The sequence below is a fragment of the Toxotes jaculatrix genome, chromosome 3, assembly GCF_017976425.1.
Source record: "Toxotes jaculatrix isolate fToxJac2 chromosome 3, fToxJac2.pri, whole genome shotgun sequence".
Lineage (NCBI taxonomy): Eukaryota > Metazoa > Chordata > Actinopteri > Toxotidae > Toxotes > Toxotes jaculatrix.
The window spans coordinates 20,222,413-20,250,025 of record NC_054396.1 but is presented as its reverse complement, the minus strand read 5'-3'; the positions used below and the strand labels follow the sequence as shown (position 1 = coordinate 20,250,025).

The following is a 27,613-nucleotide window of genomic DNA, read 5'->3' as shown; positions in this document are numbered from 1 at the left end:
AAATTCATTTTTATTGCTTTGAGATGGAATAATAATTGCAGAAGTCATGGCACATGTTTAATGATGAAAAGGATTGCAAAAAGAATATTTGTTGCCTTTGAAGAGTAAAATTAAGAGTGTGAGTTGTGGTCGTTTATGATAATGACCAAGACAGGAAAAGACTGACTGACCCATTAGTTAGATATTAACTCCCAGTCTGGTTCATACAAACAGCAGGCTAGTTTTAGTTTCAGTTGAGTGCAGGGGAAGCAATAGAAAACAAATATAATTAAATGATTGTTCCTTTACACAGGATTTTTTACACAAAATAAGGGTAGAAACCTTTGTTCTTGTTCTCGAGGTGGTAACTAAGGCCTGTCTGTAGAGGAATATATATGCCCTGATGTTTCTAAAAAGTGGATCTGCAGACACAATCTTCTGTCATTGTATTGGGCTCGCTGAGGAGACTGAGCAGCATTGTGTTGTACAGAAGAAAACTCTATTTCTCTTTCTCCAGGCTGCTTTTCTTTGTCTTATCCTCTGCCGCTTGACTTGCACTGGATGCTGCAGCTGTGTCTGCAAAATATAGACAGAGACATAAAAGACTGAGGGACATTAAGAGAGAGTAGAGGGATAAGATGATGACACGAGGGATTTTAATGGTCTCTCTCAGCCCACTAATAAAAAAATATTTTGTAACCATCGTAGGGATGGTTGTTTCTCCAAATTAAGAGAAAATTTCTCTGTGTTTTTCTGTTGCTTTGTGTTTAACTAAGTCGAAACAAAGGTCATTACATACATTATTCCACTTGGCTTTACAGGTGGGGAGTTAGACAGGAAGTCAGGCAGAAGTTCTGTAATTCACTCACGCTTTTGTATGTTCTGAACGTTCAAGTAATCTTTTGATTATTTGTGCTGCCACACTACAAAACTCTTGATCTCTAAAGCCCCCTTGTATTTACATGCAAGTAAATATGATGGCGATGTTACATGTTAGTTTCATGTCAAATCATCATTCAAGTCGCTTTCACAACACCAATCTTACTCGGTACGACCTTGTAACATTTGTGGAACACTTCACCCAGAGCACAAACAGTAGATGAAGCCAGCAAGGTTACAGACTCCGTGTCTAAGAAAAGGGTTTGAAGGCAAAGTTCTGTTGTCAGATCAATAAAAGGTAAAAGTGTGTGTCTGCTTCTGACAGACAGCAAGCAAGGTTTTGCTTCGTGTCGTTCGTGCAACTTCGCTCTAACTGATCTCAGACCTCTGCAGAGACACTAGTTCATATTGTTACTTCCCTCCAGTCTCTCCTTTTGCCTCTTCTCTCTCTCTCTGTATGTTTATGAAGCAGATTCTCAAAGACCCAGGACAGGCAAAAATGTTTCTCAACATTTTCAGCGTGAATAATGAATTAGCTTTGCGTTGACAGTGTACAGCAATTCTTAGGATATGTTATGCCTGTGTTTTAAATATACACGTGTTAAGAAGATTCTTAGAACAAACAACATTTTCACACGCATCCATAGGTCCACACAGATCAGTGAGATCAGTGAGAAAGAAAGAAATGTAGGATGAAATTAAGAAACAAACAAAAACAAAACAAACATCTACAGTAAAGACAAAACACCCACAGTATCAGCTCAACCCAAGCAGCCCCCCACCACCCCAGCACCAAACAAATTTTTCCACTTTTGTTTGTAGCTGCCTCTCAGGGTATTTCAGCCATGGCGGCACTCTGAAGTGTGGATCAAAGCCACTTCACAGATGTTTGTTGAGGAGCCATGATTACATGACACCAAGCCAAGCCTGTTTAACATAGCTAAATAAATCCTGCCTGGTGAACGGGTAATGAAGAACCCCCTGAGGGAAAGGCCATGAAGGAGATGTGAGAGGGGAAAGATTCCTGCTCTTTTGACTCCTATGTACCTTCTTTTGCGTTGTTTTGTTGCGAGGAGGGATCTGCTACATTGGCAACACTGGAACGATCCTCTTTCTCCTTGGAGAGGGGGCACTCAAGTCCACCTGCAGCCTCTAATAGACTCTCCCTCGAGAACTCTGCAGGGGGGCAGAGAGACAAACAGAGGATGAGGTGGAGGTGAAGATAGTGGCTCGTATATAGTAACAAACTACAGAGAGATGAAGCAATGTCCTCTTCATCATACAGCACTGTGGGGGGAAAACTCTGGTTCTTACGTATTTTTAAATTACCCAGAACCCGTCCACCTCGTATCATCAATCAGTGCCACCTGACATTTACAGTTGCCCTTATTTACTCATGCTGAGTGAATTCAAAAGGCTGATCTTTAAGTGAAACCACACTCGGCTGGACTGGTGTTAATGGTCATTGATTTGTTTCCTCCAGCTTCCTCTCTGCTCTTTTCATCTGGACTGGAGACTTAATTTGGAGCTCCTCTATCACATGGGAGTTACAGGACAACAGCGGTCATCTTGTAACACATTTTTCAAAATTTTACACCACAAAGGAGATAGATAGAAGTAGATAATAAAGTTTAGAAATTTTTAGTTTTGGCACTGTGGTGCTATTGCATCAGAAAAACAACTCTGTCCACTCATGATGCATTAGTCCCAGGAAATTACTGTGTGTGTGTGCGTGTGTGTGTGTGTGTGTGTACAGTATGTGCTGCAGTCTGTGACCATCTATTTGCCTGCTATTAGAGTGAATTATTTGGCATGAGCTGAAAAGCTGACCTGTGTTTTTTGTTATTAGATGTAAAGTATCTGGCACAGAGAGGAGACAGTGTCTGCCAAGGCACTCTGAAAATTTGTTTTCATTAAAGGAATAGTTCTACATAAGTAAAATGCGTATTCTCTTCCTTGTTGAGAGTCAGATGAGAAGATCGATAACACTTTCCTGGCTCAAGCTACACATTTAAAGGGACAGTGGCATGGACCCTCTCATGTAACTCTTAATAACAAAGCAAATAGGTGTATTTCCTAAAATACTGAAGTTTGTTTGAACATTCCTTTCTATGTGCCTATCCAGTCTTTTGTTTCATTCATCCTCTTCCCCCTCTAACTCCTTAACCCTATCATGCATTCACATATGTGCCTCCTGGCCACTTTGATGCATCCCACCTCATTCTAAGCTCTACTATTATCCCCTCTTCTCTTAATTCTACACTCTTCCCTCATGTTAATAAGATGCATTTGGCTTCACTCCTCCTTAATATGCTTCTGCATCTTCTTCCTGTCTCTCCTAGGCCTCAGCCCTCCATCTGTTCTCTGCTTCTCATAGTGCCATCACCATCCATTTTTAAAAGAGGCCACAGCGGTAACCTCCTTATGTCCACCCTTCACTCCAGCATTCTCATAGCTTCTTGTGTCCATCCATTCACTCTTTTTCCACACCTTTTCTTAACATGTTTTGGCAGATTCCCAAATTAATTAATGTTCTTTACACTGTACTTGCCTATCTTAGCCTACACAGTCCCAGGGGGAGAACATGCAAACTTCACACAGAAGAGCCCCGGGCCAGCCAGCGGGTTCCAAACCCACCTTCTTGTTATAAGGCGACAGTGCTAACCACTGCACCACTGTGCTGCCCCGGTCAGTATATATCTTTATTTTATATTTGTACAGTATGTAAGTGTTTAAACATCTTAACCCTTGTCTTTCAAGGTACTGTTACGATGATATTCTTTTTTTTTCCCTTTGACTGGAAAGTAAGAATTTTATTGCAGTGTAACCTGTAGCTCTTTGAGTCTAGAATCTAGAATCTTGAATTTGAGAAAAGTCCAAAAATGAATACAAATTTGTGTTGCAGAATGTCTTCTTCTCTACATTATTAATCCTGTCACAATCACACAGATTTATCTTTACCCTTTGGAGGTATATATCCCCTTGGTTTGGAACCACTGGACTAAATTACCTAACTGTACATAAAGTAGTTAAAACTAGCTACACCTCATTAATACTCTTACTAAGTATATTTTTCTGTTCATACTTCTGTACTTTTACTTAACTAGGAATGTGAATGCAGGACCTTTACTTGTAATGGAGTACTTTGACACCATTGTATTGGTACTTTTATTTAAGTAAGAGACCTGAGTTCTTCCTCCACCACTGCTGAAAATTCATTTGTCAAGTTGCAACTCAGTCAGTTTCTCACCCTCATGTCTATGCTCAGTTAAGATTGTCTACAGGAAAATCATGAACTTGATTTTCTCTGCGCCAGAAGTCAGTAGTCTTTCACAGTCTCTAAACGTACCTTCCATTTGGCAACGCAGTTTCTCAAAGGCCTCCGCAGTGGCCTCGTCGTCGTGTGGGAGCTCCTCCCCGGTGGGAACAGAGTCAGGGCTGGGCCTGTCCGACAGGCAGCTCTCTGAGGAGCACTCGTCCCCAGCTCCCTGCTGCTGCCTGTACAGGTGGTGCTCTACCAGGAACTGCAGTTCTGAGAGGAGGGAGGTGGAGATTCGGAGAAGTGAAAGAGAAGCAGGGAGGAGGTTTAGAAGAAAGAGTTAACAGGGAGGGAGGGAGAAGATGGGGGGGGGGGGGGGGGGGGGGGGGGGGGGTAGTTAGGAATAGTGAAGTTAGAGTGGAAAGTAAAAAGCGTAAATTCATTGGGGAGATGGAGGGAGAAGGAGGACAAGCAAGAAAAGAAAGTGGTTTGAGATGAAGGGAACCAATGGGAGACAAGAAGCGTTTGGTAGAGTAGAGAGAGAGAGATGGAAGGAAGGAGAGTCGGTGTAGGCAGAGATTCACAGAGAAATCATCACTTCAAAAGAATATTTTTCTGTAGGTTAAGAATTTTTAATAAAGTAGGAAGATTTAATTAACAATGTGTACTGTTTGGAGTTAGGGAGCGGTAAAGATACATCAGAGTTTTGGAGATGATTAGTTTAATCGTCTTTTTCAACCTCCTTCATCCTTGGGTTTATTACCTTTAATCCCCCTGTAGTGGGAAGCTAAAGCACACTGATTATCGCCTGGGCTTCCTCTAAGCAGTGACTCATCACACTTAGAGCTGTTTAGCTGTGAAACTAATTGAAGGATAAACATCCTAGAGCTCCAAATTTCATCTATCTTCTCATTATTGTTCCCTTTCTTCAGTATCTTTGCTGGAAATTATTCTCTTTTACTGCATATACTTTACATAAAATCATTTACATTAGTATATTTTAGTGAAAATGGGTTGGAGTTGCATTGCTGTGACCAGAACAACCTGCAGAAATATCGGGTGCTGGAACATTGCCGTGTGCATTTTGTTTCGCTGTAAATATGGGAATGCTTATGTTTGATTTCCTATTTGAAAATGTACTGTATTGAATTTTTGAAAATATCATTGTTAGTTTAAAACACCCTTGTGTTCTGAATTAATACACTGCTGCAACTTGTAGTTTTTATAATTTTCTTTTTTTCACCCAGTGAACAGCTCCTATTGCACATTCAGTCGGCTGACCAAGATGATTGGCTCTTTTGTCAGTTTATGTCTTGTGATGCTTCTCGCATTTCCCCCTTGTGACTTACAAGCTGGAGTTTTTTGTTTTCGTGAGTTTTTCCTTGCTTTCTAAAACATTCTGGTTTGGGAACAGTTGCTGTTGTGGGCCTTTATATAAGGGATATACACTTGATTTGACTTGATCTGACTTGCATGCCACTTCAGTTACCTAGAATATCAGTTTGATTTGACTAACTCACAAACATTATCATCCCCTTTGTTGCCCCTACAACTGTGAAAACATAAATGCCCGTGCCCTTCCGAAACTTACTAAAGTCTGACTGATCTAAATCATGAAGACAGCACCAGCCTTTTCTAATCATCTTTTGTGTCTTTCATCTTCTCCAGACCTCTGTCATGTGAGCCGTAAGAGGCAGTTTGGGTTTAAAACATTTTTTTTTAAGTCACTGTAGCTCACTTCAATTATGCACCCAAAAAGCCCTGGAGTATTTGTGTCAAAAAGAATTTGGCAGCCAAAACTTACCATTTTATGTGTACCAATAGTGTGAACTCACACATAAAATGCCAACATCACTTAAAGTACTGTGACTTGATGCTACCTTTCATCGTAGGAGTTCCCTTTTGTCCTTTTCGCCGTTGTCGAGGGGAGTTCAACAAGGCTGCCTGTAAAACATCAGCATTACTTATCAACTAGGCCGAAAGCACCAAGATGGAAACGATTGTCTAAATAGATATTAGAGTTAATTTTAAAAAAGAAAAACAGAACTCACATAATTTACTTTTTGTAATCTTATTTCAGTAAAACGTTCTGTAATACAACATGAATTAGATTACCTTGTACAGCTGGTTTGGGAGACGATCTTCATCTATTTCTGCAATAAAGAAAATAATCAGTTAAGTTCCATACACAATAAAACTATTATAATAAGAGATTAAAAAGCACATTAAGACTGCACAGGCAAATGTGGTGCACTGAATGCACTGTATGGGGCCCACATATTGCACAGTCTTGATAATGTTGGCACAGTTGCTCCCTTCAATTTGTCAGAGTACTGTAGCTGGAGTGCTGCAGTGTCCAGACAGTGCAGAGCAGAGAGGATATAAGGTGACCTCCAGTCTCATGGTTATCTGACACACTACAAGCATTACTGTAAGTGTTTTTACCAAGCAGTGTGGGCGGATTTACTTTATTTTCTATTCACCACTATCATCTATGAATAAAAACAGACTCTCTGGACAATTTTTGTTAACAAAGGGGATGCAAATCCACCCTCATCAATGTTCTAATAAACCCCCGCAAACAGCCAACTGCTGATGACAGATAAACAGTAAAACATTTATTCAAAACCCCTGAAGGGAGGTATGTTGTTTAGCTAAATGTAGAGTTCTCTGCAGCCGAGTTGATTTATACTACTGAAAGCAGCCAGTGGTAAAAAGTTTGAGGTACTTATACTTGAGTGTTTTGGTATATGATGTATTATGCTACTCTATAATTTTACTTCACTGCATGTCAAGGAGAAATGTTTATAAAGCCTGTAATGTCCAACCATTAGTCCACACCTCAGAATTATTTAAAATAATATTTAAATTATTAAAATAAAAGAAAATCAGCAAATCCTCAAATTTGAGAAGCTGGAATTGCGAAATGTTTACATGAAAAAAAACTTAAAGTATTCTAAAGATAGTTGCCAGTTAATTTTATTGTCAGTTGACTAATCAGTTAATCAACTAAGTGTTAAAACAGTATCCTATTTTATAATGTCTTCATATGCTTTGTATACAAAACCTTAATTTGTGAAAAGTACAATTTAAGTACTAATAAGCATAAAATGGCATGAATACAAAATCCAACAAAGTACCTCAAATTGGTACTTAAGTACAGAAGTTGAGTAAATATACTTAGTTACATTCCTCAACATGATACTACACATGCATATGAAGCTCATATAAATCCCACAGGATGAAGAAAGGCTTTATCGTCAGTATGTGAAACATGACTCTGTGGTCACTATAGGGAAGGACTGAAATAGCAAAAAAAAAAAATCAGTTGACTGGAGTACAGTGAAACCATTAACTGTGATCAATAGAGACTGTTTTGAACCCGTATCCAACTCTGTGTTTTACAGCCTTGGAACTTTTTTCTAGGACACCACCTTGTTGCCTGGCAACCTTTGCTTCCCCAGGCACTAAAAAGGCTGCGTGTGTGTGTATGTATGTGTGTGTGTGTGTGTGTGTGTGTGTGTGTGTGTGTGTGTGTGTGTGTGTGTGTGTGTGTGTGTGTGTACCAATGAGCATGTGCATATATTATTCCAACTTAAAAGTATGTGCTAGGCTGTTGAAAATGCCAGTGATGTGCTTGTTTCTTTATTCATCACTCTCTTGCTCTTTTACTCTGCACCAAACACAAACCAAGAGGTGTTACAGAAACCAGACACAAGAACTATTACATCTCATTTCAGGAAGCACTTGTCTTGATGCTGTGCATGTTTACAGCGATGCTTGAAACTGATTCTTATTTTTAACTACCCCTAGGACTGTGAGAAGATTCATACAACCAATATGGATTTTGTTGCAAATCAATCCCAGGAAATGGGCCAGTTAAGCGCTGTCCTTCAAGCCACAGGGAGAAGTTTAGGATTTATAAACAGATATTTGATAGACAGTTATTGAACCATGTCAGTCCCAATGGTGCACTGGTTGTTTGAAACTTCACACTAAAGTCTACAATAAGCATCATCAAAGATGAAGCATAATTTTAGATATAAATGCACTGTTCTCTTGCAATCATGACAGCAGTTTAAACTGCAGAGTCACTGAATCTTAAGTAGCTCTAAGAACTTTACACCTACCGCGATGTAAATCAAAAATCAAATCAGTCAAAATAGATTCTGTAATTAAAGAAGACAAAGGTGTCTTGACCCTGAAAAGATGAGGTAAGAATTTCAAACATGATAATTAGACATCTTTTTTTATTTTATGTTTAAAATAGTGCACAGTGATAAACACACTGTAGCCGAAGACAAAAACAGCAAGCAGCTGTGATTTCATTTGAACAAGCAACATGAGGATTACTGTTAGCGTTAGTAGAAGACATGCTTGAAATATCATTTAGGTCAAGAAACATAACACATGGCTTTCACATGGCTGATAGGCTCAGATTGTTCTGTCTGCATACTGAGCCCAGAATGAGAGAAAAAGCTGATGAAAAAAAAGCCATTCCAGCAGTGATGAGTCTATCACTGCAACTCCCAGCTGACTGACTGTCTGACACAAAGCCAGATGCGAACACACAGGGTCCTCTGATTCTAATTTAGCTGCCTACCATAGCTGGTGAGGGTTAGAAGCTGCTGCACTACATCTGATGAAGAAAAATGAGCAAAATAAAGAAAACTGTGTGTTAAACGAAAAGAGAACAGAAGTCAGCCACGCATCTGAAAGGATTGTTTTATCTTTGTTCTTTTAGCAATTGTTTATTTTTAAGTAAACGGCAAAGAAAATGGCAGAGGAAAAGAAATGGCTTTCTTCTTTTTTACATAAATAATAACATGTGGCCCCTTTCTTGTAATTTCAAAACACCTCACTTCCCTCTCACCTCCTACTTACCTAACTTTAAACAAACCAGCAAGAAACTGTATTCAAAAACAGATATCATCTCCTCAACAAGAGGAAAGAAATAAAAATACTAATTGTATTACTGTTTTACTTTCATGAGGGAAATACTGAAATTAGGACTGGGAATTAGTGCATACAGAAAGATATTATAATATTTTGCACATGATAAAAATAAACAAAATCAGGAAACAAAAGATAATATGAGGTAAGACAGTCATCTATGATACATCGTGATAGTCTGCAACTGAAAAGTAAGTAAAGGAATATACCCCTAAAATGGCAAAATAATGATAATAATGATGAGACTCCTCACCTCTTAATTATCAAGTATAAAAATAAATCATCATGGTTTATTAATAATAAGACAGCAGGATCACCATCATTTCAAGTAACTAATTTGACATTTTTGGTAAATAAACTCTCTTATTTGCAAACAGATTAGCTTGGCATAAAAAAAAACTTTTTCCCAAAAATCCTGAACTATTCCTTTACTTGCAAAATTTCAGTGGCAAGAAGTGGCAAAAGTTATTTTACTTCAAATGTGAGCTGTAAAGTAAGAAAAAAAAAACACTTAAAAAACAAGAAACAAAATGACATTTTGAAAGCAAGGCTGCATAATATCTAAATTAAAAACAATTGTACTTTCAGGGTCAAATATTTTCATCTATTTGTTGCTACACTTTGAAATTTGTGAATGCAAAATGTAGTGTACATGTTGTCAAAACCTTGGGATGCACCAGTCCTTTTAATTGGTCATATCCAAGCAAGATATGTGAGCTTGCATGCGCAATTTTTATTAAGGGCTTGATTTAAAAACTGGCATATTTTCGTTCCATGTGTAGAGTTTCGTGCATTTGTGGCAGCACACACTCCACCACAGACCCACAGACCAGCTGCTGCTGGTGCTTGTAAGGATGAAGTATCTCACTTAAAGGGCACTACATAACGTGATCGTTTAGTGTGGGCATGTGGTTATATCCTCCTTTTTTGAAGCACTTATAGTGCACTGCTCTGGAAAAGCCATCAGTTAAGCGATGCTTTAGCAGCTCATTGTCAGCAAACAGAAAACACAGAAACAGAACTTAATACTGTCGTTTAAAGTACTGTAATAAATTTAGATTTTCTTAGTTTTGCTTTGTTTTGTCTCACTCAAGCTGTCTCTTTGTCTCTCTCCAGGAATCAGTGAAGACATGCATCCTCCCAAAAAGCCACCCTCCTCTTTGGAAGAGATTCAAATCAGGCAAGCTCTTAACACAGTTCGTGCTTCCTCATTATTTAGCCCTCAGTCTGTATCTCAGCTGTCTGTGCATCTGTGGCTTTTCCTCTGATGTGTTATTGGGGTTCACAGTGCACAGGGCAGAGCAATCTGCAGAGCATTAAATAATGCAGGGCTGTGTCTGATGTGGGGCACACCATTACTGCACCAGCACAGCTCCTCTCTCTCATCATATCTGTTCCTCCCCATCCCCCTCCTATCTAGCACATCCTCATTCTCACACACAAAACTGTGACTGTCTCTGATTGTGTCTCTGTGTCTGATTTGATGTCTGTCTTTGCCCATGCTAGTCTGTGTCAATCCTGTCTCTGGCTCAAATTCTTTTTTCTTTTTTTTTTTAAATATCTGTCTCGAATCTCTCCATGACATGGCTGTCTTTCTCAGAATTTCTCATTTTGAAGACACACAGAAACAGGGTGAGGCACAAACCAGTGAGAGATTAAATACAAGCTCATAAAAAACATTATGTACACGCATTAAGTACACACAGCTCCTCAAATAATTCTGGCCTAATTATGGTAATAACTACCATATTCTCAAGAATCTAATCTAAATAGATTAGATTAGATTAGATTAGATATTGGTATTAAGCATCCGGGGGGAATTAGTTTGGTCACCCATGTACACTTACACATAACAAAAAGAGACACATGTCAGACCAGTCACAGCAGACCAACATATGAAAGACATACTGCCCCCACAGCACTAACACTACACACATCAGCTAACAGTGTGACTCAGTAGCTCTCTTAGCCACTAAATTAAAGAAGACAAAGTGTCTATGGACCTGCTAGCAGTTCTGTGAGGCTGTAATACTCATTGCTAAGAAAACTGAACTGTGAGGTCACTGTGTTAGATACAGTTGACCAGATGAACCAAAGTATTGGACAAATGCAGTCAGCTGAAACAAACAAACAGAGAGAGAGAGAGAAAACCAACAATGAAAAGCAGCAGAGAAGGGCAGACATTTAATAATAATTATACATAAAGAATAGATGTAAAGAAGAAACTCATTTGAAAAGTAATTATTGTTTCTATGCTTCAAAATCTAATTTATAGAAAGAATTGAAATCTTCTGCTCCAACAGTAGTACATTCTGTAGCCAACTGGGTGATAGATCTGAAACAGACACTAATTTTCAAACCAATTTAATGTTTATGAAACAAATTCCAAAATAACGTAATTTAACCTAATAATATTACTCTTTTCTTTTTTTAGATAGCCTAGAGATTTGGTGCTGCACCACATGATCAGAGCTGAAAATACACTCCAATCCATTCATGTCCTTTCACGTTCACGATATATTGACATGTAGATCCAGCATCTGTGAAACCATACCCGGCCCAGTATAATTCGGATCCAGTCTGGCTCAGGTTCCGGACCTGCTCTCGGTTCCTCAAGAACGAATGGCCTCGTAAAGACTTTTATTGTGAACAGTATAGTAGTCAGAGTGAATCTCTCAAATCTTAATTCAATTCAAAGAAATTTATTTTCATGATAAATTTTGTTACATTTATGAAATTTTAACACTAAAAATAAATATGCCATAATACACCATAATATAGAATCTATCAAGTAACATCCTTCCTCTTATAATCCCTCATGCTCTTTCTCAGTTTCTTCTTGTTTTTTCGCACTTGCATTCCTTCACTTTCACTGCTCCATCCCACTTGTTAGTCTCTTAGGTTTCTTTCTCTTTTCTCTCCTCTTGTCTCTGATCTAGAGGATTGTTGAGGATTTTCTCCATACTTTCAGTCAGAGATCAAAGTTGATTCTGAGACACTCCACATGCTCAGCATCCAATTACCCACTCAAACAAGCGCATGTAATCACACACGTAGACACACGTTAAGCAAACAAATCACAGGCAAAGACAGATTTTTGATCAAATCCAATTAGAAAGACTGCTGTTTTCAGCATAAAACACTAGTTATACCAAGTCTCCCTGATAAAATGCTGTGATTCAAATAAAAATATGATAATGGAAGTCTCTGCTGGTATCATCAATGACACATCAACTCTTATTTATTCATACAAAACAGAGAATACCGCCCTCTGTTTTCTCACCTGGAGAAAATTACTCTCTCTGCACTGTATTCCCAGCTGATCATCTCTTAATTCTGCGGTGGGTCACACTACACATGCACACACACACACACACACACACACACACACACACACACACACACACACACACACACACACACACACACACACACACACACACACACACACACACACACACACAGAAGTACAGCAGAGGCAGGGAGGGAAGCAGGGAGCCAATGGATGACTCATAGAACAGTATAACTCTCTAGAGGAGAGCTGTTGTGTTTGATCATTAAGATCCCATGAGGACACACACACACACACACACACACACACACACACACACACACACACACACACACACACACACACACACACACACTGCTGTTTTTGTTGCTCTAATGCAGCAGGAAGATTCATTTGGTGCACAGTTCGGCTGAGATGCAACACCACAGCAATCAAAATAAGATACAGAAATGTCTGGAAGTGTGTTAAACATATTGAGGCTATTGTAACTTGTGTTAGTGTGTGTCTATGTACCTGCATTAATCACACAGTGGGAAGAAAAATTGCCTCGCACATTTTAGGCTTTGGTTAAAGGATGATTTCTTTATATTACAATTTACATCTTATTTTTGTGGTTCTGGCAATGTTTTCTATTGATTATAATAACACTATACTCACCAAAGTAATTGCTGAGATCTAAGGACACAGGTAACACGAGCAGGCAGGCTGTAAACAAGCCAACAGTTCAGCCAGATTATCTAAACCATTTTATTATGAGGTAAAACCCAAAATGGCCGCAGCTGAAATGTTGGTAATAATCTCTCACTGCCCTCAAGTTGGTTACAGATGAATCAGGAATCCAGTCTGTTTACAGCTGACATTTTTCACGACCACTTTGTTCTTTTCCAAATATGTTTGGCTAAGACAAAGTTCACATTCATTTTAGCCATGCGAAAAAAAATGCAGACCTTTCAATAAACTAAATGAGCACACAAAACAACAAGGGTGCAAACACGCAGGGTTCAAACATCAAAGCGCAGGGTCATCCACAGTGCGTGAAATACTCTGACAATCAGAGGGGCCTCCAAAAGAAAAAAAAAATTCTTATGTCCCATTTGAAGCCTCTACAGAGCAAAAATATACAACATGTAAAAATGTTTTAATACGTTTGCAAAATGGTAAAACATTTTTCATCTTCTGTCCAGACTCTTGGACTCTTGCTCTTTCAGTTTTGCAAACCTGCAAAGCCCAGCATCAGAACTGACCCCTCACCTAGAGCTTTCTTTAAATCAATTCTACACCCGACCCGTGACCAGGCCAGCAGGCCAGGTGAAGACCGTAAGGTATCTAAATAAACAAACAAAAAAGTAAGTCAATGTTAAATTAAAAAAATGAATGAATAAAACTAAATAAACTGATTAAAAAAACAGTGGCACATGACGCTGTACAGGATTTCAGTAAATTATTGTGTTTTCTCTTGCTCAGGCCAGCTCAATTACACAGGCATATATCACACCTCTCCAAAACCGTGCGTAATGTCGCACACAGCATGGATGCCTTCATTAATTATTTAAAACCTTCTGACATGACACCAGGATTTAACTGTTAACTGACCTTGTGTGCATTTCTGACACCGGGGCGCTGTTTTGAAAGATTCAGAGTAGTGAGATCATTTACTGAGTGGCAGCAGATGAGCAAATCTCTGAGTTTATTATTTGGTTCTGAGGTTTAAGGACTGAAGAATTTTTTTAAAGAACTTTTCCCTCTAGAATAAAAATAGACAAAAGACATAAAGGTTTTTCAAATAAGGAGAGGGGATAACAGAGCCCTGGAGTCCAGAATTTGTTTTTTCATTTGTATTAACTGTACAGTTTGCAGAATTACAACTGGCACCGGTATCCAGCATGGATACCATAATTAGGTTCTTGGAGCCCCTAATTAACACCAAGGACCCTCCGAGACCTATTTCACACATTGGTCATCTGGCAGAACAGCGGAACCTGGCCAACTTTTGCCACACCACAATGCGGTGTGTCACCTGGCATGGTGTTTTCTGGTGCTCATTTCTGATTATCTGATCTGATTTTTTTTTTTTTAATGGGAAGGCTGTATTTATGCAACCTGTTCACTGTCACAGTGGAAACTGACATAACTGCCAATGCGATAACCTTCCACAGCTGTAAAATCCTATGATCATCTGCCCACTTTCTTGTGCCATCAAGTGTCTTTTTAGCAATGACACAGTGTCCTCAGATCACAGCAATGAACACGATGAGTACAGTTACCACAGATAATGATGACAAGAACCACAAATATGAGAGCTCAGCATCAATGAAACAGAATTATCTCTGTAGTTCAGGGACAGCCTCAAGATAATGAATATAAGTCAATACAATGAAATTTGTCTGTGTGTGTGTGTGTATGTGTGTGTGTGCGTGTGTGTGTGTGTGTGTGTGTGTGTGCGTGTGTGTGTGTGTGTGTGTGTGTGTGTGTGTGTGTGTGTGTGTGTGTGTGTGTGTGTGTGTGTGTGTGTTTAAGTCTCTTACCAGGTGATGACTGATCACTGGATGCCACTAAAGTGGCAGGAGTGGGTCTACGTCTTCTGATCTGAAAAAGTAAAACAGTTTCATGTTGAAGTGAGACTTTTATCAGTTGGGTAAAAAAAAAAAAACAGGTTCCATTAAAAATGTTTGCTGCTGTGACAGTATAGTGTTTTCTAAAGTAAGAATGTCAAGACTTTTGTTTAAACAGCAGTTCTTGAAGATATTTGAGTCTGAAGTATTTCAAATATCGAGTGATAAATCCCAAGTGATCTACTTTCACTCAGACTTTTCCCTCTAATGGGTTGTATTGGCTCCACCAATCATAATGCTAAGCAATGCAGTGAAATTTGCATACTCTAGGCCAGGGAGTATGTCTGTCATTACCCATGTGTGATCCAGATTTTGGGTTTGGGTGTCTTACAGTTTGAAGATGACTGAGCTGGGCACTCACAGCACCGTGCAGTGAGATCAGCAGGACAGCCTGACACCACCTACTTGCTTCTTGGCTCATGACTAATGGCGTGTGGCAGGTATGAAGCATTCTGGGATAGTACATGAAAAAACATACACACTGATCTGCTCAGCAGTTACCGGTAGTGCTCAGACCTATAGCTGTTTGAAAGCTCAGCCTGTGGGTGCAACAAATATAGTTATAGTGCAAAATTTTATTTCTGTCCATAATGCTGCTAAGAACATGTGATGATGAAATGATGAAATGATGATATGATGATAGGATGATGCGAATGATTTGTTTGTATGTAACAGAAAAACAACTTGGAACTGGTTGTTCTCTCCATGTCAAAACGCTCAGACAGCACTGTATGTCACCATGCCCTGTGTTGGCTATAAGAATTATCCAAAGTCCAATATTATTCAAAAGTACAATAACATCAATTGACCACAAACGTGCAACTACTGATTTTGGTAAAATACAATGCATACTTTCTTTTATACTTTCAGTTCAACTCTGCACCAGAATTTTTCTGCCCAAATGTTACCTTTTACATGCGGTTGTGCACAAAGATTTACCCACTTTGGTGACCATTAACAACAAATGCACTTTTCACTTGTCACCTTGCTGGACTTAAATCTAATTCACCTGAATTTTTCCCTGTGGTCTAAAGTCTATTTTTCATCCTAGAGGGGAGAGACACATATAGAGTCAAATGTGGGCTGCCTGGTTCTATAGCTCTCAAATCAGTGCTGCATCCATGTCTCCAAATCTTTTGAAACCAGAGATTTCTGGGGGAAATCATAGTGATTCATTGTCAGTCACCTCCAGGATCAAGTGATTACTTTTCCATTTTACTGCTCCATAAATCTAAGAGATTGTGATATAAGTTTAAACAGACAGTCAATTATTCACACTCGCACATATATGCTCACAGACACGCACATATGCATACATGCATACACAAATGCATTCCTTATACATGGCTGACAGGGTGCTGACTAGTGCTGGATGTCGTGTGAGCTCCAGTCCTGCATACATCTTTTCTAAACGCTGCATGTGTGCTTAAAAAGCAGCCTACATAGTGCAGCAGCACATAGCATTTTATAAGACATTTTGCTGCTTAGAAGCTAAGTTGTTTTATGTTGAAATGAGAAATTAAAGATCAAAGTTTGAGCAAAAATCGAGGGCCAAAGGTTTGAGCTGTGCAGTAAGATGTGACTTTATAATGGAAAACACAAAGAGAGGTCACCTTTTATTGCAGTTGCATTCAGTTATTGTCTAAGAAGAGACTGAAAATCAGAAATTGGATTACTATCCCAGGGTGCAGGTCTGAATTTGAACGAAAATGTGAGAGGAAATTATGAAATAACACAAAATAGCAAGAAGCATAAAACATTGCTTGACATCACTTCCTCAGTTTTTCATTGTTGTTCTGTCTGCCACTTTCTCTCTTTTCAGGGAATTTGACAACACTACAACTGCAGTATGTCACCATACACACACACACATAAACACACATACACAAACTGACAAATCTGTGGTGTGAGCCCTGCACGGTGTTAGAACTAAACAGACTAGCTTTACACTCTAATGACATGAAATACAGATGTAACTTCAGAAATAATGTGCAGTAATGACAAATAAGCAGTCAGTAGGATCTCAGTAGCACAGTCTAATTGGGTATTCAAATCTGAAAAGGCTTCATTGCTTTTCAAATCACAGCCATGGATTACAGGAAGGCTGTGTGAATAACAGGAAACACTGGGTGCCTTTTCTTGTCTTTAACAGGCAGACAGAGATGTGTTACACTGTGCACTTTTCCAAGAAAACTGCTGACTTCATATCCTGAGGTGCATGTCGACTATTCAGTGTTGCCTGCCTTTTAATGTTTTTCTTTCTCTGCATCCTACATAGGTAGAGGAAGACTTTTCTTGGCATGAGATTGTTCCTTGTCTCACTGGATAGCAATCCAATCACACACAACCACAAATAAATCCAGGCACACCCAAGGTGCAGTGTTTAAAGATAGTACACATTTAGGAGACGCTGAGGCACAAATGCTGAAGCTATATTTGTGCCTGCATGTGTCCACATACAGTACAGTATGTTGTGGAATCTGGGCAATCCTGTCTCCCAGAAATTATGTTCAGATACTACTAAACTGCTTTATCAATTATTTGGTAATGGCAGTGTAATCGAAGGATGGATCCCGTCTTTGGTCATAGATTAAGGCAAAAAAAACAAAACACTTTGGTTAAGGTTAGGTAAAGATTATATTTTTGGTTAAATGCAAATAAACAAGTCTGATAAACCGGAGCACAATCTCTTCCTAACCTTAACCAAGTGTTGTGAGCGCCTAAATATAACCATAACAAATTTCTGCAGTCATTGCAAGCAGATATTGGATATTTTCATGGAAAATGTGTCATCTGTGAACATTTTACTGATATGTACAGTATCAACATTTTTGCCAAATAAATAAATAAAAAATATATGCTCATTATGTTAATAGAAAACATAATCTGGTCATAATTACATTTCCTACAAAATGTATTTGCTGTTGAAAATTAGTTTTAGACAAACATAGTCTCTAGGAGACAGTGTTGAATGGAGCGCAAAGCAGAAGGATTCTCCCACACACAGTCGTAACTTGGACAAGCTTTTTAGATCTGCAAACCAAAAAGAGACACTCAACAGCCACACCTTCCTCTCTGCCTGCATGTTGGAGCTTAAATGATTCTTTTTCTGCGTGTGTAGAAGTCACACTTTTTCTACAGATTAATTAAAATCTTGCTCAGGAAGCAAGTTATCCTTTGAGTTATGTTGTGATGCCAGGTGTGAAATGCAGCCAACTGATTTAGACACAGTATCAATATACAATGCCTGGATCTAAGATTCTGGTTGTTTAAACCACGCAGTCTATGGTTTGTTGTCATGTTGATAATATTTACAGCTTAAAGTTTCTTTGAGAAATGGAGATCTTACATATCTCGTTACTTTGAATAAACATATTGCAGAAATGGATGAATAATTAATTCAAAATTCGTGTTACTGGCCAGGATTAGGCTTCAGAAATTACCCACCCACACCCTACAGCCCACATACGCAATATGTGGTGAAATCCAGTTAAATTCTGACTCAAAATTTCAGTGCAACCTGACACATGTCACGTAAGAGACATGTGTGATGATTTAAATCACATCAAAGTGCAGGTGCTTTTTTTTTGTTTGGATGTTTTATTAATTTTTACTCCTGACATTTTAGTTCTTGTTAACTGATTTGTCCTGCCAAGGTTTTGAAAAATCCAATAGAAATGTTTTACTATAAGTACTCTTGTGTATACGGTAAATCTGTGTACTAATATTTTGGCCTTGTGGGTGGGTTTTGTTGCAATTCCCAGAAAATCCACCCTGCCGGCCCACATTAAAGCACAACAAGCCATGGCTGTGTACAACTGATTATACCCAGAGTCATTGTTATTCTCCTCAGCTGGCAGCAGAGCGAACTCCCTGATCCTTTCGCACACACAAATACCACCGCTTACTGGACAGGCGCACCCCTCAAACCACCATGCCAGCTTTTCAACCCACAGTCCGTTTAAAATGCAGTTCTGTCAATCCTCACAACAAGGAACAAAAACAGCCTTCGAAAGTGATGGGTGGGCAGGCATGCCTGTTATCCTTGCTGTGTGGTGGCAGTGGACAAAATACCCTTGGCTGGAAAATATAGGTCAAGCCAAGAGACGGCAGAGGCAAATTTCCTTGTATGTATCCGACTTCTGATACATGTTAAAAGTTCAAAACCTTGTTTTTAGGCAAATGATGAGGTATTATCTCAGTAGTAATATATAGAATGTGGGGGATGTAGTCCATGTATCGTGGGCAGTGTCTTCTCACATGAATACATTTGAACAGTTGGAGGAGCTACAGACCAGTAGTGTTTGTGTTTTATCACTTTGGACTGAATTGACCTTGGGAGCTGTTATGGAATAACTGAACTCACAGCTAATTGAGGTGGCAGAGGTGGAAAAAAGGTTTACAATTCAAAGTCTACTTTGGGAAATCCTGAGGTGCAAAGACTTAACCTCCTTGCCTTTGAGAAAATCAGTGGTAGTTTTGTCATGTCTGTTCTATCAGAGTTGCTCTGTGACCTTCAGCAGGACATTGCGTTTGCACTGGTCAGCGCACTGAATCAGAGAAAAGGGCATTCACTCCAAGTAAATTGCTGCATAAATAAAGGTTAAAGAAAGCTTCCCCCAATACCTTCTTATTGGGTGAGCCAAGGCATTACTGAGCTGTCTAGGAATCATAGGAATTCAGTACAAGGCATTGGCCATTACAGTCCAAGAGGATTCATGTGATTCCTCATCTTTCATCTTGTCGTTTGAAATATGATCTCGGTATTGTTCAGGCTAAAATCAGTGCTCAGCCACTGTAAATCCTCACAGACTTTCCAGCTTTGGTCTCATTTGGCTCTGAATAGAAAGAATTGTATTAACAGAATTTTGACGTTGGCTTGTACGTTGGCTTGTACTTTCTTTTATCTCAGTTTCTTCAATCCTCAGGCTTCCATCTCATTTTTTACCAAGTAAGATACAAATCGTTTCCTGTCTTTCTTCTCTCAACCAGTTGCAGATGCAATACACAGGCTATAATTAATTCTCTGTAATGGTTCCAAGGACATTGTTGCTGAGAATAATAAAGGGGAACACCCCCAGTTTACTACAAGATATAACTGGTGCATTAAACGTGATGTTTCCAGTAAGTGCAGCTTATAAGTTATCGGCTCAGGCCTGTGATTACAGAAACTGTGAAACTGTACAAGTGCCTGTACTTGTGCCTTAACTGACAGAAACAAGATCAAATGTGTACAGGAGCTGTAAATTGACAGTTTCGGAAGTTATTGTTGAAACGCCTGTCAAGCTTTTAGTCCTTGCACAGTACACGATGCAGTTAACAATGACTAAAATGTGTCATTTTTGAAACAATGAGTTCTCAATTTTAGAGAGACATAGACAAAAGGCTCCTCATTTCGAGCCGGCAACTGTTAGTTTTGTCATCTGAAAGGACATTTGTTGCCACATTTTAGGCCAAGCTAATGTTAGAAGCTTGAGTTGGTTGAAAACATTGTCTCAACTGAATTATTGCTGGTTTTTGTCTTGTAAAATATGGTTTTAAACATGTACTTGATGGCTACATACATGATATCATGTGAAATGACATGTATCTGGCCAAAAGTCAGCATTCTAGTTTTTCATGTATAAGGAAAAAATTCTATAATCAGACAGTTTGTTCTTGCATAACATGTCTGGCTGCTTTGTTCATATTTTCAAATTGGGTACCAATTTCTGCTAGGGCATAATTTCTAAAGTTTTATAAGCTACGGGTTATTAATTTAAATAATCTACTTAAACTTTATAGTTCAATTGTAAACCATTAAGAAGAACAACTCTGGGGTTGCTGGGTTGTGGAAAACTAATTTACTAATCATTAATGAAGCAGTTTATTACAGTTTATATAGCCTTTAGAAATTATACCTTAATGTGCAAGAGGTATGCATAGTGTAAGAATAATCATTAACTGAACTCAAATGTTCTTCTTGGAAAATGTCCGTCCTGAGGCAAGATAGAGTAATTGTTATGTTCTCAGTGAAGGACAAGGATGGTGTGATATGCCAGCTCAGGGAATATTAGGGAGGACATTGTCTCAGCCGTGAAATGTCTGTAATAAAAGACCATTACCTCGAAATGTCAGGATTCATCATCCCAACGAGGATTGTATTACCTTCATCTATGAATATAGTTTTCTCAAGCAAGTGCTCCTCATCTCAATGAGAGATGTAATAAATGAGATCAATATCGACTTTCCATTGGTATGGGAGAAGATGTGGTGTTTATTTTTCTGTGAACAATACTGTCACTCAAAGTGAAATCTATTGTAAAAAAAATAATAATAAATAAAAAAAATACTGTATTAACAATGTTTTATGTACTCCAATCATAACCTTGATGTGAGAGAATAACCTGGTGTTAACATGACTAGGGCACTAATTAGACTGTTGCCTCAGTCTGGTGAAAATGGATTCATTAATGTGTGTATGTTTCCGCTGAGCATTAACATAGACACCATGCAGGATTGAAGTAATTGGTTTACATTCTGGGAAATACGCATATTCATTGTCTTGTTAGGCAAGAAGGCTGATACTACCTCTCTTATGACTGTCTGCTAAACACTATTTAGCTAGAGCCAGGAAGTTAGCTTAGCTTAGTATAAGGACTAGAAGCAGGGAGAACAGGTAGCCTGGCTCTATCAAATGTAAAAAAAAAAAAAGCTCTCCAGCACTGCTAACGCCGCAATTAGCCTTATGACAGCATGACAGCACTGCATGATAAAACACAACCCTCTCCTTCATTTTAATGGGGCCAGTCTGTCAGCGCAGTAGGTGTGCCGGTGCAGAACAACTGGCAAAACAACACAGGATTGTTTTTGTGTTCAGACTGGCTCAACTTACTTGCTTCAACGCAATGTGATGTAAAGCACTGTGTTCTATTTTTTATTTCCCCAGTAAAAGTTGTATAATAACATATTATAACACAAACTGAACTTCTTATAGATCTGTTTTTGGTCCCAGTTGAAGCTCATTGATTAACATATTATATTTTGTTTCTTTAATCCATTTAAACAAAAAAGAAGTGGAAAAAATGCCAGGTTGCAGTTTCATGGGGGGTTATGCACCAGCTAATTCTTTTTGTCAAGGTGGCTGCATGCCTGCTTTACATTTAACAAACCGATTTTAGAGTGTTATCGATCTTCTAATTCTCAGAAGGGATGCAAATGTACATATTTCCCAAAATGTCAAACTATTCCTTGAGAAAAGAATCTAGTCACCACAGTCTTCATGTCATCCTCTGACACCATTAGGTCTTGGCCTCTATCGGGTACAGTCAGTTTGTGCTCATAGGTACACAGTGAGCTCTACTGTGAGGTTGCGATAATGGTGGGACACACTGTGTCTGTGTGTGGATAAGAGAATGAGTGTGTGCTGTTGTTGTTGTGAGGGCCTGACCTCGGGGAGGCTGTTCTGACTGACGGGCAGTTCTCCACGGAGGCTGATTCACCATGCTGGGAGGTGTCAGGTTGCAGAGATTACTGAACCATGGGGTGAAGTCCCCTGGTGTGACATTTATAAGTGTACATGCAAGCACAAGCACATATACACATTTCCTTTTCTTTCTTTCTTTCTTTCTTTCTTTGTTTACATCTTTGTTTATTTTCCTTTTCTTTATATCTAACTGTTAGGTTGCTGGGCTGTCTGTCTCCATCAGCTGTCTCACACAAAACCACACACTTAAGAACCAGCATGCCATGAATGTTCCACTCACAGTGGTCTTAGAATAAATTGAAAATATATCCTAAAAGGGTAAAGTCCCAGTGGCAGTCAGCCAAGCTTTGGTCATGCTTATTGAGGCTGAGAGCTAAGAACTCTCTCGAGTTTTTGCAGATGAAGTAAACTGAATTTTCCTTGTATACGGCTAAAAGGAGATCTGTCTGCTGGTGAAGAGGAGTCGGTAAACACCAGGCCTCTAGGTGTTTAAGATCCTGTCTTGAATCACTAAAATCTCGGCCTAGACACATGGCAAAATAAATACAGACAGTGGACACCAAGTCCCTGACACCCAGATACAAACAAGACCGACGAAGAGACATGGTCAGCTTTAATTACATCTGTATCTGTCAAACAGATACACATGATAGAAGGCAAAGTTAATGAAACCGTCTATTAAGATGCATTAACAAACTGGAACATACAGATACACACATACACACGACAAGACAAATACACAGTACATTCATTTTTAATGTACCACAGGAACCAATTTACCGACAGTGTTCCTAATATCATTTGGCTAATTACACACCAACGCAAACGAATAAAGTTATAATCCTGATGATCTCAACCCCGGTTGATCTGGCAATACCCACGTTGATAGTAGCAAGTGCAGTTTAATACTACAGCTGACACTCTTAGAGCAGCTACTTTACCAGAAACACCAGTGTTGCAACTGGTGCATGTGTTTACAGCGCAGCCAGACAAACTCCGTTCATCGTCTTCATCGTTCATCACAGTCAGATTTCAAGCTGCAACATTTAAAACCGATCCATTGCTAAAAAAAAAAAAAACTAAATGTTTGTGTAATTTCAAAATGATCTCATACAGGACAAACTGAAAGCAGCTATTTGAAGTTTGCAAGTATCACAGTGTTTAAAGCGGATGCTTATTTTAAATGCCTAACCTAAAAGGGCTTTCGTGAAAATAAGAGATTAAAACTGTGAATTAAATCGAAGGTAAACTGAGTACAGCAAGATTCAATAAAATCACACATTTAGTTGTAAAACTAGAACATAGTGTATAGTATGAAGGTTTTTGTCCGCAAGGACATGCTGTACCTACTCTGCTTTGAAGAGTTGCCTTTTCTTTCACTTGAATACCTCTCCGTGGAGTAAAACTGCTCAAAGTAAACTTTGATGACAGTGAAGTACTGTACATGTGATAAAAAAGTGCTTTTCCTCTGTAGTCATAGTGCAGTGTCTCGTCTCCCCATGCAGGAGGACTGGTGACCAGGAAGTGGAAGCTCATGGGGGTCCAATAATGTATAAATAAAGAAAGTGTAAATTCTTCCAGGCTTACAAGCTGAGGAAGGTTGCCTGACATTTACTGAATTTATACGACAATCAGTTGAAACCAGCAGGCTACACACAGGTGAGCTCTATTTAACTTACTTCTAAAACCAACTGACCTTTATCACAGCAGATATTTTGGCTTGTCATAGCAAAAAAAAAAACACAGGTGTAATTAATAACATTAACAGTGACTGCATTATATGTAGACAAGCTAGTTGGGGATTGTTATTATTCATTCTGTCTCAGTGTCCTGGCGTACTGGGACATTTAAAGGAGCTGAGCCATTGTTAATGAAATTTGTTTCATCTATGCTTTTCCTCCTGTAGGCCTAGTCAAGATGGCTGCTGTGGAAGCAGGTCTGTTGGCTGCACCAGTGATGATTTAGGTTTGTCCTATTAATGTTTATTTTGATAACTTTGTCGATTTGTCTGTTGTTACTATGGCATGTACAGTGACTTTGTTGTTGTTAATCTGTTCCGGAAAGCAATTTAAAATCCTCTTTCATTCTGTCTTGTTAAACAATTAGACATGAAAACTAGGAGTGAGCAATTTTTACTTTTTAAGATTATAAACCATGGCAAAGAATGGAAAATCGATTTGTGAATTAAAGTTGTTCTTCTTTCTGTGAGGATGGAATTTACTTCACTTAAGCACAAGCAGTTTGTTTCTTTTAGGCCAAAGTGGAGATTCGTGACTGAGTTGCATGCAATTCTGGACATGAAAAGGCTGCAGGCTTGTCTCATTTGCTGTATATCTTTGGTGTTCATTCCTTAAAATCATGTCACACCCATTTGAGATATCTCTCAATTGAGTGCACACCTTGACCATACTCCCAAAACATCCCACAAAAGGGCAAACTCATACACATACACACTGCACGCATGCACTGAGGAGTCCCCCTAATATCTACTTTTCTTCTGAGTCCTACAGTCATGGTGGGGAAAAGAGTGAACAGCAGGGAGAGAGAGAGAGAGAGAGAGAGACGAAGACTGTGAGTATAAATCTTGGCTGTTTTTACTCAAGGCTCATTCATTATGAATGACCTGTCCTGTTCATATTATATTTATAAAAATGGGAAAATGGGACACATCTTTTCACTCTATTCTCTACCGGCACACGAACTGCACCCACCTGGTCTTTTCAGTCACTTGTAAGAGTTCTCTGCTCTTATGTCATAAAGCAATGTTGAGTTTATCAGATCATAAAATACGTGATTAAATTGCTTTTCACATCTTATAGTCTTTTCAAACTTCCTCTGTAATAATTTGCTTTAAACTGCAACCTAATATTAATGTAAAGAAATGATCACATTGCTGATAGAGGTTTTACATGTAACATGTTTTATCTTGTGATATCACACAACTTCTGTTGGTATCTCACCTCTGTACAGTACATGCAGTCAGTTACTCAAACCAAAACAACACCAAAGCCCTGGAGATACATCCATATGCTGCAACACCCCTTTTCAACACTACTGAGGCACTGGTGTGTCTCTAGGAACCTGCTACTCTGTCACTGCAGGTGGAAAAATCAATCTTAAATTCATCATGTTCACTTTAGCGCTGAATTCAAAAGACACAGCCTGCTAATGATGTACATGGGAGTAATAGGACACTGATAATGTGGTTTCTTTAAAGCAGCAATATATCATCAGGCTATTTTACAGCATTTTGGACACAGCTTTCCTCTTGAATCTTTTCCACACTAGTGTTGCTGAAGGTCCAATAATGTCGCTGATGCATAAAGAAACACTTAAAAGCTTGAAAGTCCCAAATCATCCATATCACCTCCTCTTCCTCCTCCCCCTTGTTTCCATTCTCCTCTCCCCTCTCCTCCTTACCTGTTCTGCTGCCTCTGGGTCCAGGTGGGTGTCCAGTAGGGGGACGGTGAACTGTATCTTCCTGGGGCTCCCGGTTTCCATGGTGGCACTGTCTGTCAGAGAGGAGGACAGGGTGAAGAAGAGGAGGAGGGGATGATCCGAGGAAGGACAATTTGCAGAAGAGAGGGAGAGTAAAGAGCTCAGTGAACGTGGCTGAAACAGAAAATAACTGGGCTCCAGCTTAGGAAAAAATAAGCAGACTGTTTTAGTTTCTGTCTGACTTTTTTCTGCTCTTTACATCTATCTTTTGACACACTCCCCTGATTATCCTCCTTTTTGGCACCCTATTTCTATTCTATCTTATGCCTTCTATCGCCTGCACCTGCTGATGTCTCTATTGTGGCTTCACTCTCCTTCCTCTCTGTCTCTCCCGGCTCACAGCACGGAGGCAAGGGCATTCTAGGCTAGGAACACCTCTCCTTTGCTCTCATTCGCTGTGCCTGACTCCCTTTCACACAAAGTCCCACCCTCTCTTCACATTTCTTTCTGTCTGTATTGGATGTCTGAGATCAGGGCTGTTCTGCAGCATCGCCTGCACAGACGGTAGAGTGAGGATAACAAAGACCTACTCTCTCTCTCTCTCTCTCTTTCTATCTTGGATGGGTAGGAAAGATGCATCATCTGGCTTCTGCTTGAAGAGAAAGTATTTTTAAAATCATCCTCCTACACATGCTTAAATATGAACTATTTCAACTACAAAGGGTCTCAGATACACGACTCTCACGCCTAAGTCGCATGTAAATAAATCTCAATAGTTACTACAGTGGCACAAGTAATTTCACAAAATTAGCATGTTAGCATGTTTTTTTTTTTTTTTTTATGAATAACAGTAGTTTCACCCAGATCACTACAATGTATTTCATTAGGCCACATCGTGACTATATCTGACCATGCTTGGCCACCTGTCTAGCACATTCTTTATTGATCGTCTCTAGCCTGAGCGTCCCTACATCCCACATCTACTGGGACCTGATACCTGACACCAGACAAGAAGCAAATGACGGGGGTTTTGCTTTACATTTTGAGGAGACAATTTCTTTATCCGGGCGGTAACTTTCTTGGAAATATTACTATTTTGTTTATAAGCAAGCACATCAATCACAATAAGTTTTGAAAGAGTGCGTCACCAAGTTATCATTGCACTCATAACATTGTCAGACTCACGGTGGATATTTAAAAAAAAAAAAACATGACTTTGTGAGCACATACATGTTTACGTAGTTTTACGTAGCTTAACTTGTATATTTTTGCATTTTTCCTTTATTTGCTTGTCCATAGACAGGAAATATGGGGAAACAGAAAGGAGGAAGGGGTAGGCAACAAAGGTCCCCAGCGGCAATTGAACCAGGGATGAAGCAACCACAAGCCGCTCACGTCTGCACACCAGGCCACAGGCCTGAATTTGAACCTATTACACTAAATCAAGGGGCAGTTATTATTTTGCCTATAACTCCTCATTTTATAGTCCCTGGGTGGGCTGGGAAAGGCTTGCACTGAGCTTCATAAAGACAATATTTTTCCTCACAAGGTAAAACAACTGACCTTAAGAACCCCCTCTCTCCATATTCATGTATAAATAAATGAAAACAACCTCAGAACCCTTTTTTCTTTTTTTAACCCAGCCATTATGTTGCTCTGCCAGAGCTGCACACAAATCCTGCACACCCAAAAGACGCATTTTCTTTTCCTCGTAGCTGAGAGTGAAAGAGTGAGAG

General features: G+C 39.2%; 1 protein-coding gene across 1 annotated transcript; it reads right to left on the bottom strand.

Moving 5' to 3' along the window:
• Positions 1-478: 478 nt before the first annotated feature.
• On the bottom strand, positions 479-25,940 carry LOC121179670 (protein phosphatase 1 regulatory subunit 1A-like). Its single transcript, XM_041034621.1, has 7 exons — positions 25,860-25,940; positions 14,888-14,948; positions 6,233-6,270; positions 5,998-6,061; positions 4,208-4,390; positions 1,906-2,034; positions 479-555 (listed from the first exon to the last, which is right to left on the bottom strand). Exons 1-7 carry the CDS (start codon positions 25,938-25,940, stop codon positions 479-481), a joined length of 633 nt encoding a protein of 210 aa, XP_040890555.1.
• Positions 25,941-27,613: the final 1,673 nt, after the last annotated feature.

Bases quoted from the DNA above. Each gene is read 5' to 3' on its own strand.
- LOC121179670 (XM_041034621.1), bottom strand. From the start codon at position 25,940: ATGGAAACCGGGAGCCCCAGGAAGATACAGTTCACCGTCCCCCTACTG. The intron at 14,949-25,859 runs GTAAGGAGGAGA...TTACTTTTTCAG, and splicing joins ACCCAGAGGCAGCAGAACAG to ATCAGAAGACGTAGACCCAC. The intron at 556-1,905 runs GTACATAGGAGT...TATATTTTGCAG, and splicing joins ACAAAACAACGCAAAAGAAG to ACACAGCTGCAGCATCCAGT.